This window comes from Atractosteus spatula, chromosome 2 (genome assembly GCF_055471065.1).
Source record: "Atractosteus spatula isolate fAtrSpa1 chromosome 2, fAtrSpa1.hap1, whole genome shotgun sequence".
NCBI classification, from domain to species: domain Eukaryota; kingdom Metazoa; phylum Chordata; class Actinopteri; order Semionotiformes; family Lepisosteidae; genus Atractosteus; species Atractosteus spatula.
In genome coordinates, this window is record NC_142707.1 from 12,183,893 (window position 1) to 12,197,381 (window position 13,489).

Here is a 13,489-nt window from a genome sequence, read left to right on the forward strand (position 1 = left end):
GTATCCAAAACAAAGCAATAACCATGGACACTGTACACAATTTCCCACACAACTAATGCCACGTGATATACCATGCAAAAAGCTTGGCACAGGGACCTGTTGAATTTCCCACCGACAGTACTTACAGTAACATGAAACAGAAAGTAAAATAATTGATAAAGAACAGGAGCACACATCTTGAGTGCTGTGATCCAAAATCAAGGTAAGCCAGTAATATAGAACTTTGTTTAGTTTTCTAGGTGATTACTTTTAAAATAAGAAGGGGTGCTTTAATCCCCATCTGAGTTAAGTGCCAATGTGTTCTTAAGAGAGGGCTGAATGTTTTCTGATTGCAAGTGTGGGTATAATTGTTTATGACTGGGTTTTTGTAACCCGATATCCACTTATCTGGGACTCCTTTAACAGAGGTAAGTTGTCTTGGCTGAGAAAGTTCTGAACGCATGGTGCAGCTTGTGCTCATCTGTGTTGAGAGAAAGATTAGCATGCTGGCGCCTTCCTGCGGAGCGCAGCATACCCCACCACTCTGAATGCTTCGTCATTCACTTAGTGGAAAGAGGACAGCTGAGCATGTAGAGATTTCCATCCTTAGTGTTTGGACGTTATTACAGCGTTGGCACCTATGGTAGCGGTGACGCTGTGGTTTTTACAAGATAAAAGCAGGAAAATGTATTCCACTCTGCGTTTGGTATTATAGAGCATCAGGACCTCCTGATTCTATAGCGTGCGGGTACCCAAAGTTTAGTTAATTGGGTGAGCAACTGTGGTGTCACTGACAGAAAGGGCACAACATTCAAACCCACAATACTGTATTTATTCTCAACAGTCAGATGACTGTCTCTCATCTAATAACATTATGCCTTCAAAAGCGATTGTTCACTTTACGTTACGACATAAAGACAACATGCGAATCTGTTTTTGAAGTCCTCAAAGACATTGACAAAGACACCTACTGGATTTCTATAGAAACTACAGTGAAACTTGGACCAGAGGACACAGGTGGAAACTACAGGGAGGCGCATTACACATTTAAAACTGAGAACAGGAGACACATCTTTACATTAAGGGTTGTAGGAGTAGGGAACAAGGTACTTTTAAAAGCTGGTTGGATCACTTTGCTAATTGTAACCGAACAAGAAAGATGGGCCTAATGTTCCCCCTTTTTTGTAAACTTGATGTTCTTAATTGCATAGAATACTTACTGGTATCAGCTTCAGCTTTGTGATGTGTTTTAGGGGAGATTTTGCTGGGTTTGCATAGCACAAATAGGCAGAAGTAGCAATACCCTCAAAATATGCACGTACAGTAACATAATACACACCTTTCACAATAAGAAAAATCTGCAAAAAAACATCTGACAGCAAGGCAGGACTGGAAACTGTATGACTGAGAAGAAGTTGTAATGTTTTCTTCTGTGCAAGTATTCTGTCAGTGTCGAAGTGATACTGAATATGATTGCAAAAGCTTTTCTACCACTCCAGGGGTAAGCAGCAAAGTCAAAATATTTGTTCTCTGTACTGATACACGTTAAAACTGACTTTTGCATTCATTTGTTACATTTTTGTGTGTTTTTAATTACAGATAACATGAAAATGATTTTGCTGAGAGCAACACTGACAGCAGCCATTCTGCTTTTCGGTAACTTTTGAAACCCCCCCCCCCCCCCCCCGAATTTAATTCTGGACTTTGTATTACTGGAATTTTCTCCCAATAAAGGCACCTGTTGTGAGACATTTTGCTGCGTTGAACTGCTCCATCTTTCTTAACTTTCAGAAAAAAAAAACGACGAGAAAAGAGATTATAGTTTTGTAGCAAAAAAATCAGTGAAGTATTGCATTTACAAACACAAGTTTGGTCATGTAATGAATCAACAAAACTGGAAATTCACCTGTTTGCCTGTATGTACTGTACATTTCACTGTTCTCTTGCCCTTTCAAACCTTTCAGCTGCGAGTTCCACCAGCTGCCTGAAGGTGCAGTTCCCAGGCCTGCATACAGACGTAGAAGGTACAGAAATAGGGTGCAGACTACAACGGGCAAGGCTCCAGAACCTGGAAGCTGCATTGCAAAGCATTGAGGCTGAGATACAAACTCCCCCAGTGTAGGAAAACAGTGCCACCTTGTGGAAGTTATTGGGCCCTAACCTATATACAGTAAATACCTCCCAGTAGACACCACCCACATAGCATAATGTCAAATTAACCTCTGTTGCCCCTGAGGGAATTTGTCCTGAACATCAAGAGCTCATAAACATATAACATACACAACAATAATACAATAGAACAACAGTACAATACCATGATACAAAACAACATTTAACAACCTCACTGGAACAAAGCACGTAGATAAATATTGTCGCATGGTGCAGCCAGTGTTGAAGAAGAAAAAAGAAATTTCTGTTTGCAAAGGGTCTTCTCTCTGGGTTTCCACAAGTATTCTCCCCCCAAAAAAACACCAAAAATAATGAACTGAAGGACACAAGAACAAGGAGCTACAGAAATGCAACTCGCTGTAGTTCACTTGGTTTCACTCGATTCTTCTCCATGGTGTCCAGCAGCTCAGCAGGCTGTGGCCTGAGTCCTGGCTGCTGGAAACAGACAAGACCACGCATCAGTGCAGTGGCTTATAGAGTCTGATGGTACCTGGACCTGCTGCTGTTCAAGCTGGGAGCAGGTGAGACCCCTGCATCAGCATCTGTTGCTCGTCCTTGACAATTGGCTTCTGAAGACTTGAGACACTAGCACCTTTCAGAAGATAGTTTGCTCAGCAGTTTTTAGGGATCAAATAAAATGTGAACACCCTGCGGAGCTGCCCACATCTCGAGCTCTTGTTGAACCGTGCAAGTGCAGAAGGTTCTTTGATCATTTTTTGTGGTTTGACCATCAAATGCAAATCTTACCACTTTACAGCCAGAAGTGAGGAATGTGAAAATCTCTAACCTTTAATTACATCTTATTTCAGCCAGGAGGTGGTATTGCTGTGTGCAATTAAGAAACACCCCAATATCTGGAACAACTGACCTGACATTATTAGGATTTTGAAAGTGTTAGTACTTGATCTTGTTTCAGATCTGTCTCCATGGAATTATTTGAACAGGCCCAATTAAGAAATACGTCACAGGTTGTTATACATTGTAGGTAGATGACTTGCCATTTGTGTTTACATATCTAATAATTATTTAAGAAAAAAGTACCTAAATCAGTTACTCACAGCTCCGGTGACGTGAGGAAAAGAGAATATTCCTACAATCACATGTCCCTCACAGCCTTGCCTCTTCAGGATGCTCTTTTTCATTTCTGTAGCTTGTTTACTGCGTAGCTGCGCCAGGAATATCGACGTCTGTGGGGAGACACATGGGCAGGCTCTCACAAACAAGCTGAAAGGTGCGTGCCATCAATTGGGAAGAGTGCTTATCAAATACTAACTTTACATTTCGTAATCTTATCTGGACTGTCTAAATATAGAAACAAGTGAAAGTGAAAGAGCAAATAAAATCTTCTGCTTGAAGAACATTTCATGTTCATAGATGTTGTAGCCTTAAAAACAAACAAGTGCAGCTCTTGAGATGTGAGGATGTGTGAAAAGGATTGAGATACATCTCAATACAAGCCATCTTTTTTTTACCCAGGTTGCATTGTGCAGAAGTGTCAGACCATGGCCAAGCGCTGTATAAGGGACGTTTTTGATACCTTTTCTCCTTTCCTAGGTAAGAGTAGATCTTTTTCTATACAGCCTTGCCTTTTAATGCTTTAAGTGGAACCAGAACATGACTCACTTTCTCTCTATGCGCGTGGCACGATGTGGTCCTTGTTAGCAAAGGTTTATGTTTATTTTCCAATATCCAAAGCAGGAAAATAGATTCCAAAATGCAAAACCAATCAATGCATTTCTGAAACACAATATCATATCTTCACCATGACAACCATTCTATGCACTTGTAGACTAGATCTATGAGCAGCTTTTCAAAATTGAAAAAAAAGTAATAGAATGCATTTTCATATCTATGAAGGATTCCCACAAACAGCACTAGCGATTACTTTTTTTATCTACAAACGGTTCCCACAGACAGTTCAGCACTAGAAATTACAGCTGATGTGGATTGTCATTCTTTTTTCATTAACAGATGGGCCATACAGCTCAGAGGTTAAAATCATTGGAGGTATGTATACACCCAGGCAGTTCTGTGAATGGTGGAGGTTATTTCAGTCAGGTTTACCAGCAGAGAGGTGGACAATCTGGGATTCAAAGGAACATCCTGTTGTCACCTATTAAATGAGAATTTGCTTGGGTTAAGGAAACACTGATGGGTACCGTGGGGAAACTGGATAGTGCTGAAAAACGTATTAGATGTTGGTAAACCTTGATTAACATGTGATATTTGCTTTAATGCCATTGGGGAACTAAACCTGGGAAATGTGAGAAATTTTCACTACCCGCTGAATGCCAGACTGGAAGAGCCGAGGTGGGCTACCTCTACTCTGGGCTCTCGCAGTGTCCTGTTCCAGAGCTATTTAAGGTGCTTGACTGCCCCACAAACAGACACACAAGTAGAGGATTTTGGGCTTGTGAGAGGAGTTTGTCCACACTTCCTCATTCTCCCCTGTGTGTGGTCAAGTGGTTCATAGCTGAATTCTAAATCAGGCAGGTACAACAATCCTAATGAGCTACAGCGCAGGAAACCCACAGTTCTTTCTGGGTGAGTCTTTTGGATTGACCCTGCTACAGTGATACGGTTTGACATTGTATAAAAAACAACACTGGGCCAGCCAGCAGCTGAAGAAGTTCCAATAAAAACCATATAGTCCTGCTAATTTTAGTTGGGCTTTTCAGGCCAGTATATTGTGAAAACAACAAACAGTGAGACTACGAGAATCGGGAGCTCCATCTCTTGAACATCACCAGTACACACAGGAAGGCCTTCACATCACTGGTCTCCCCAGCAGGACGAAGTGCATTGCTCGAGTATAGCGTCTCCTGAGTGCCCTCTGGGAGCTGGTCCCTTCACACATTTGTATGAGTATCAGATCAGAGATCAGAGTATCATTTCTGTTCTTTTCCTGATACAGTTTTTGAATCAGCCAGTTCATTTCATAATCAAGCTCTGCTTGCTGCTGATCTCTGAAGACATCACTGCTGTGCATTGAAAGTCAGATAATGTATCTGAGGAAATCTTCAGGACTTACAGGATAATACCTTGTGTTTGTTTCCTAACTTAGTCCTTAAAAATTTCTCCACCATGTAAGTTCTAGGGATATGGTCCTTGTCTTTCAGTTGTTATTCAGTTCCTTCACATATTTAAGCAGCTCGCAAGGACAGAACCTATTCTGTTTTCTACAATATTAAGTCTATTTAGATTAGTAGAGCTCTCAACTCCTGTTCTCTCTCCATGACATTTGTACAGGTTTATTCGGATGCTAAACGAATTGCAATATTACGTTTTGTTTGAATTGAAGAAAACAATCTGAAAACTTCAAATACATTTTTTGCATAAAATTATTCTTGTAAAGAAATCTAACCACAAATGTGCCGTGGTACAGAACGTCTCTCTGGGTTTTTTATCCTTTCTTCAGAGATTCTCGTGGAAGAATTTGTACAGTCCTACATGGAGTGCTGGCAAACAGTGAATGCTGAAGATCTCAAAGAAACTGCAGGTAAACTTACTCAAATCAGAATGAGACAAAGACTTTTCACTTACAGGTAGCTGAGGTATATCTCGTCTCTTGTAAAACCTGTTCATTTTAATCAATTTGTTGTTTTTTTCTGTCCCTCCTTTAATCCCATTTTGTCTCAGTTGGATTCACGTCAGACCTATGTGGCATCTGTTTACACATACTATCTAAATATCTATGGTACATTCTGCATAAATACTGTATATTTTAACCATCGAGAGGGATTGATGTGAGCCATTTCCTGTACCTGCTTTCAGAAATTAGTGGAGAGAGGGCTCTAGAATGGTAACTGGGCTTTAGGAAAATAGCAACCAGTCTACAGAGCACGGACTTCGCAACAAGAGCAGAAAGCATAAATCACAACTGCACTCCGCACAAACTCTTTAGGCTTGTATTTTAAAAATGTCAGGTCAGAAATCTTTCATCAAATGACTGTCAGCACAGCATTCTTAATCTATTTACATAGTAATGTCACTACATGTGGCCTATGTGTGGACAAGGTGGGAAAGGAAAGCAAAAATACTTTTTTTCTGTATGAGTCACGTGTCTCTATTATCAAACTGAATGGATTAGAGATGAATTTTCGCAGAGGCATATTTAGTGATTATGCAGACACCTGCAAGATGTAGTGGTTATGGCTTTAACACCTGTCTGTGCGAATTTCCCTTGCAGTGTGTGTGGCCAACAAGCAGATCGATAAAGTACAACCGGTCCTCACTCATTTTGCCAGGATGATTTTCAAAAACCCAGGTACAGTTAATCCTTTTAAAATTTACTCTGCACACAGGGTGCGTGGTTCCTGATCATCCGGACACAACGTGATTTTTCACAGCATTCCTCCTTTTCAGCATAACGAAGACCTCTCCTGACAGTGAGAGTGTTACTGAGAGTGCTGAACGTGTCCATTGCCTAGTGATGTTACCACCACTCATCCTGCTGTTCTCAGGCAGACTGACCGAGCCATCTTCCACCTAGTGGGACTGCTGAAGAACTGAGAGAAGCAGCTGCCAGACAATTTACTGTACATGGACAACAGTGCATTGATTCACATTTCTTGCATTCCTGTTTCCTGGGCCAGTGAAACATTTCATGGCCTGGATAATATGTATCTTTGAAACTGTGGAAATAATTATACAAATATATGATAGACAATGAACAGTTTTGGTAACAAAGATTGGAAAGAAGGATTGTTGGGGTAGAGCTACAGACTATATATCAGAAATAACCTGTAAGCCAGGGGGAACAGGCAGTTCAGAATATATACAGTACAAGTTCAATTAGAAAATAGAAATTAGAAGGGCTTAATGATAGGTGTTTGTTATAGACCACCAAGTAGTTTACTTGGCAGGAGGAGCTTACTTTATTACCTTATTATGGGATCAGGAAGGGTAAGTAGCAAAGATGAGGCATTTTTAACTTTCCAACTTAATTCCATACAAAATGGAGTTATAGTGAAGGAAAAAGAAAAGTTGAATTTGACATGTAATGGTTGCTAATTGTTTCTTAGCCCCGTTTTTAGTACTATGTAGTACCGTGACAACTTCGGAGTATTTGGTCAGTGGAGGTGAGTTCTTACACTAGTCTTCTAGTGTGAAAATGGAGTATTTTCTTTTTTCACATTCCAAATTGCAATATGAGTGAAAGGCCTAGTCCAAGGGACTACTATCAGAGGACTCTCTTATATGGACAGGTTAAAGGAGCTAAACCTCTTCAATTTGGAACAAAGGAAACTGAGAGACTGGGTCCAAGAATACATAATATCCTAAAAGCCATAGGATAGGTCAGCCCAAGGGACTAATTCAAGCCCTGTGTTTGAATGAAAACGTCATTTAGGATGGAGAATTGTGGGTATCTAGAACAAGCCACATGTCTGGGACATTTTCTGGGCAATATGGGAGTTCCCTGAAGAAATGGCTTCTGTGAAGTTTTACATTCACTTAGCTTCTGAACTACCAAACACGCAAGATGGGCCTGTTCTCATTTGCCACCTTTCTGTCTCATGTGCAAAACCAGGGATGAAGCAGAGTGCGTTTGTGTAGGCTAGTGGAAAACACTCCAGTCCAGATGCACTTTAATTATTAAGATTATTTAAGACCACATTCCTGGTCCTGGAGGGCGGGGTGTCTACAGGTTTTTCTAGGTTTATTTACAGCAGCAGGAATTAATAAACTGGTCCAGTCAAGCTGGTAACAAGCTGATTTGGATCTTTAAGAATGTAAACCGTCAGACACACTGGCTGTCCAGGACTAGGATTTGGACGGTCCTGGATTAGATGGAAAAATATGGCCTGTATGCATCTGCTGCTTTCTTTTTTTTTCATTTCTCCCTTGGTGTAATTGTTTTATCCTTTTGGTTTTGGGGGCGCTGAAGAATATTTGTCCTGCTGGTTTACAAAGTCTATGAAAGGCATCGTGATGTGCTATGACCACCATTACGACACCAAGGACCTCATGCAATCAAGTAAGAATGTCCTCAGTGCCAATCACATTACTGAAGAACAAGAATATTACCTGATACTCTTTTCTTCATGAAAAAGTCATATAATATTTCGCAAATAATATCTTTGTACTCATGATGTATTACTCAGTGCATGTAAGTTAGTCAAAACAACAGAAAAGCACACAAACTGGTGAATCACATGCACACAGCAGCAAATTCAACTAAGCAAAAATTAGGAGCATTCAAGGCCGTGTGTCACTAGTTTAGCTCATATATCTGACAGTCATGAAGACCATGTATGCAACAATATTCCGATATTTAAAGTGGGCTTGTCCGGTTGAGAAAAATAAATCTTTGCTGGAGCCCCGAAGGGTTAATTCGCTAGTTTTTTCCAAAAGACGCACTTTCTTTCTGTTATTGACTAACAAGCCCTGTAACGTCTTTCCACAGAAATGTTTACTGAAAGTCGGACGAAGACGAACTTAGCAGGTATGGTTCTAGGAGAGATGTGGCTGAAAGTGAGTCTTGAATATCTACTGTTCTTCACTGTAATTTGGAGGACTTGTACCTAATAATGAAATGTTGAATACAGTACGTTTACTTGACAAGACCTCCAAATGATTTATCCTGTGCTGATTTATTGAGATTTCCAAAACAACATACTCTGCAGGGCTATTCAAAATTATTTCTAATTATAAACATTGACTATCTGTAGTTGAGCAAATATTGCAGGAAGAAAGCAAAGGCCTCTTTATAACAGTCCAAATCGTTGTGGTCAATATTCTGTCACTTGTTTTCCTTATTGATCATGAAAGTGTTTCTAATAGGCCGTAAAATTAGACTGCATACATCTTTGCAAGAGGTCACAAAGTCACTCATGTCCTGTAATATATTTGGTCCTTTCAGGAAGACCATAAATGACAGGCAAATGTTTGCATTTGTATATTGTTTAAAATTGCCCCCCAGAATGCAATTATTTGGAAAATGACCAAATCAGATTAAATCATTTTAAGATCCCTAATAATAAGTCGAAGTATTTAATATTATGCTTCTAAGTTCATACTGGCCCTTTAAGAGCAAACTCCCTTTAAATTATTGAGGCGAGGGCACTGTTGTTATAAATTTCAGTTCAGCTTCCAGTCCCATGATGTACCTTATGTTTGTAAAGTGATGCCAAATCAAATAGATTAAAATTATATGTTTGTGGTCACTATCTTTGCTCAAATGTCACAGCTTGATTATTAGAACAAGTGTGTGCCACAAAATCTCACTGTAGTGCTCACTTTAATAAAGAAATAAGTGTCACAATTACAACTCAGTCTTCTGCTTTTCAGTTTTTGGGACCGCAAGGCAGCAAATAAGAGAGAATAGAGGATCACAGTGCTGGTCCAAGGGAACTGCTGTGTCTGTTAGTCTTTGCTCCAGTCGGACCCTCAATCAGCAGTACTAAGTGGAGACTCTAACTGATCTGCTTGCAGGTTTAGAGTTTTTACTGCACTCAGTGCTTCGTTTAAAAAAATATTTCCAACACTGTCGAGATACAGACCTCTATAGAGTCTCTCCTCAATATGCTAACTTCAAACGTGCTATTATGATCATACCATGAACATTATAATATTTTGGAAACTCAGACCAGAGTGCTGGAAAAAGCCTTAAATACCAGCTGAGAATGTTAGTGACTAATCATCAGTGTGTGCTGGGGTCTGGACATTTGGTACTGTACCTGCTGCACTCTGCTGAGGATGAAGAGTGAGCCTGATCAGGCCTGCTGATGAATACAGGCCTTTTATCCCTCTTGTTAGAGGATATTCGGTCACCTTGCCAATCTTTCTGAATGTCCTGTCTTCTCTCCAGGGTACCTGTCCTGTCTTAGAAAAGGCTTCTTGAACGCAGGACCGGAGTGCCAGGAAATTTTTGAGGCCATGCTTGGTAATTTCAGTTCTGTTTTTGTTACTAATACTGCATGAAACACTTACTGTATGTGGTTTACGTGAAGCAGTTGCATAATATTCAGCGGACAGAGGCCACGTATTTTGAAGAACTCCTTTCTATCTCTTTCTGACAGATAAATCTGTTTCTTCCCACAAAAAGTGGCAGATAGTCAATACAAAATATTGCAGGTTGTTCTTACAGGTTTCTAGGATCAATCTCTTCAGTCACTGAAACCACTCACAGAAAATGGAAAATCTCAAGAACTGTTAGGCTTCTTTACAAGTAAAGACCTTGTGCCGCAGAACTGAGATTCAGTTTTGAAAGTGCTGTAAAAGAGCAGAATATTACTTGAATGAGGTAGTCAACCCATCAAATATCTTTAAAAATAGGTGAGCTGAAAGGCCGACTCTTAATATGTTTTGGTGAATGAAATCCATAGTCCAGCAGATTTCCTAGTCTTGATTAATGCCTGTAGTTGCAATCCTAGGAAGAAAAGCAGCCTAGTGATCAAATAAGTCTTGATGTATATCACTGGCTATAACAAAGGACAGGTAGGAAGTATGGATCCTGTGCAGGACTCAGGAGAGAGAGAGAACACCAATCCAAATCTCTAAGCAAAACATAATCCAGGAAACAAGCAAGAAGGTCAGAAAATGATAGAGACTACTAGAGAGCAACATTTATCAAGGCTAAATCGTAAACGAGGGGCAAGCCAGCAGCCATATCACTCTGCAACTCACAACTGGCAACCCACTGAAGCTCAGCAGGTGTGAGCCTGGTCAGTACCTGGATGGGAGACCTCCTGGGAAAAACTAAGGTTGCTGCTGGAAGAGGTGATAGTGGGGCCAACAGGGGGCGCTCACCCTGCAGTCCATGTGGGTTCTAATGCCCCAGATAACGGGGACACTGTACTGTAAATAGGCACCGTCCTTCAGATGAGACGTAAAACTGAGGTCCTGACTCTCATTAAAAATCCCAGAGTGTTTCTCAAAAAGAGTAGAGGTGTAACCCCGGCATCCTGGCCAAATTTCCCATTGGCCCTTACCAATCATGGCCTCCTAATAATCCCCATCTGTGAATTGGCTTCATTACTCTGTTCTCCTCCCCACTGATAGCTGATGTGTGGTGAGTGTACTGGCGCACTATGGTTGCTGTCGCATAATCCAGGTGGGGCTGCACACTGGTGGTGGTGGAGGGGAATTATTATTATAAGCTAGAAGTTCAGATACCGAATAGTAAGTAGAAGCAAAAATAACGCACTCTAGGAAGCTTGAGGTGAATCCGCAATAGTGAGTGGGGAAGAGGGGAAATGAAATAGTGACAGGAGGTGGGGCTGCACACTGGTGGTGGTGGAGGGGAATTATTATTATAAGCTAGAAGTTCAGATACCGAATAGTAAGTAGAAGCAAAAATAACGCACTCTAGGAAGCTTGAGGTGAATCCGCAATAGTGAGTGGGGAAGAGGGGAAATGAAATAGTGACAGGAGTGAATGGTGATAGGTACATTACCTGCGGCGTGAGTGTTTTGTTAAACACAGTGCACGTGGGAATGCATAACACTGGCCTGACTGATCAGTATAGGAGTGCTGTGAGTGAGTCCTGATTCCTGATTACTGTGCTCAGTAAGCAGAGCACTGCCAGAGACACCATGTAACATTTTCTATTAAAAACAAGTAGCGTGCTGTCCAACAATCTGGGGGGCTGAGTGTGACTGAGACAGAAGAGAAGTCGCATTAAAACATTTAATGTCTTAACTAATGAATAAATTTGTCCCGATTTACCTTGGTCCTTGAATGCATTTTAAGTTATACAGGGCTGTCACCTGCATCAGATCTATGATTTAGTTACTGGGTAATGTCTCATAATCCTCTGTGCTACTTTCTTTTACCACTGCCTGAAAGTGTTCTGTTCCAAGAGGTCAATGTTCAACACTCTCAGCTTCATAACTGATCTAATTACTTCATCAGGTGCTTGGCTTGATGCAGTGTTATGAATAATGAGAAAGCCCTCAGGGAGTTGATCTCCAGAGCAGGATTTGATCATTGATTACTGATCTTGACACAAATCAGACTTACAGCAGAAACAGGTTAACTTCCCAGGGTTCATTTATTCCTGACTTCCTTGTTATTTACTGTTTTTGACAGCTGTCAAAAAAGGAAAATCCCAGGGTAAGTGCATCGTGCATTTTTATTCTTCTCACTGTGTCAAATGGCGATCTTTTCACTTTGCTGTTATATCTTTATTGTATTTTACAAAAAAATCATACCTCCACGACTGAGAGAAAACAGACCCCAATTCTAAATTGAAATGGAGTCTCTCCAGATCTCCCTAGACTTGTCTATGTCTCTGTGCTTCGAGGAAAAGGCCCAAAGCAGTGGAAGTCTGGCCTATAAAAGGTGGCGCCCTCTCTTTGTGACTGGGGATGAAGAGAGTGAAGAGATGACTAAACTTTCTCCCACACGTGATCTCTCATGAGAGCCGTTTATATTTCAGCCTGGGATTACATTACCATATTAGGGCATCTTTTCCACAGGTCTCCTCCTGTTTGTGCCTCCCACTTAAAGAGGAGTTTACTGTCCAGTTGTGCCTCTTCTTCCAGTCCACATCTGTCTGGGCCTGAACACAGCTGACCTGTACTGAACTGACTGGTGATCAGAGCGTTCAGCTGGTCTACAATAACCTGTATAAGTACTGTATCCTGTATACACCTGCAACACACACTCCTAAAGGAGTCGGCAGGTACTACTATTTGCATATCCCCTCCCATACTGTATATTACTACTTATTGAGTCTTTCATTCATTTACTAATTGGCATGAGTAAAGTAGTTTCTCTTTCTTAAACGGAGCTCATGAGCAAGCCATTTCCTGAAGAGTCTGACGCAGTCTTGTGTGACAGAACAGGTCACGACTGGGCTGTATAGACACCCTCTCATGATCATATGTCATACATGGGTGGTTTGCAAAGATCCTGGCTCTGGAAACACCCATTTGCTGGCTACCTATTTTGTGTAAGAGGAGCCAAACGACTTTGTCTATTGTTTCAGAAGTGTCAAATGACTTTGTTTCTTGTTTTCCCTCTTTCAAGATTATTTCCTGTGCTCACTCCAGGAAGTGATCGTCGCCACAGCTAAATGCTGATATGTGCTCTGCTACAGGCTGCCCTGTTCATGCCTTGTGTTTAATTCCTTCACTTATATGTTATTTTCTGTAATAAACTTTCAAATGAAATCTACTCCATGCTAAAACATTGAATTAAATGCCATCGATTGCTCGAAAACCTACTTAAATATCTTTTGACTAAACTGTACAAGTGAATTAGAATTAATGTTTTGTTCTTACTGCACTGATATTTCACATTGAGTTTAATGTAATAAAACACTTTCAGTGATAAGTGTGTTACTCCTGACTCTTTATTCATCTAACTTGTGGTATGGAAGAGCCTCAAAATGAAA

The 13,489-nt window shown here is 40.7% G+C and overlaps 1 protein-coding gene across 2 annotated transcripts; it reads left to right on the forward strand.

Annotated features, from left to right (window-relative positions):
• The first annotated feature begins 110 nt into the window (after nucleotides 1–110).
• LOC148839262 (uncharacterized) lies at nucleotides 111–13,428 on the forward strand. 2 transcript variants are annotated; one of them, XM_088931116.1, is made up of 13 exons: nucleotides 111–202; nucleotides 1,579–1,635; nucleotides 1,944–2,003; nucleotides 3,299–3,379; nucleotides 3,625–3,702; nucleotides 4,120–4,155; nucleotides 5,567–5,647; nucleotides 6,338–6,415; nucleotides 8,036–8,125; nucleotides 8,555–8,593; nucleotides 9,959–10,033; nucleotides 12,181–12,204; nucleotides 13,123–13,428. In XM_088931116.1, the coding sequence occupies exons 2-13, from the start codon at nucleotides 1,584–1,586 to the stop codon at nucleotides 13,173–13,175; spliced, it is 747 nt and encodes a 248-aa protein (XP_088787242.1). In that variant the 5' UTR covers nucleotides 111–202; nucleotides 1,579–1,583; the 3' UTR covers nucleotides 13,176–13,428. The 2 variants fall into 2 exon arrangements, with proteins under 2 accessions (XP_088787242.1, XP_088787249.1); XM_088931123.1 differs by lacking the exon at nucleotides 13,123–13,428 and adding an exon at nucleotides 12,570–12,791.
• The last annotated feature ends 61 nt before the right edge of the window (nucleotides 13,429–13,489 follow it).

What these genes read in the sequence shown, in the direction of transcription:
- LOC148839262 (XM_088931116.1), top strand. Translation starts at nt 1,584, where the DNA reads ATGAAAATGATTTTGCTGAGAGCAACACTGACAGCAGCCATTCTGCTT. An exon ending in TACCTTTTCTCCTTTCCTAG is followed by an intron (nt 3,703 to 4,119) that starts GTAAGAGTAGAT and finishes TTTCATTAACAG; the next exon opens with ATGGGCCATACAGCTCAGAG. An exon ending in AGAGGTTAAAATCATTGGAG is followed by an intron (nt 4,156 to 5,566) that starts GTATGTATACAC and finishes TCCTTTCTTCAG; the next exon opens with AGATTCTCGTGGAAGAATTT.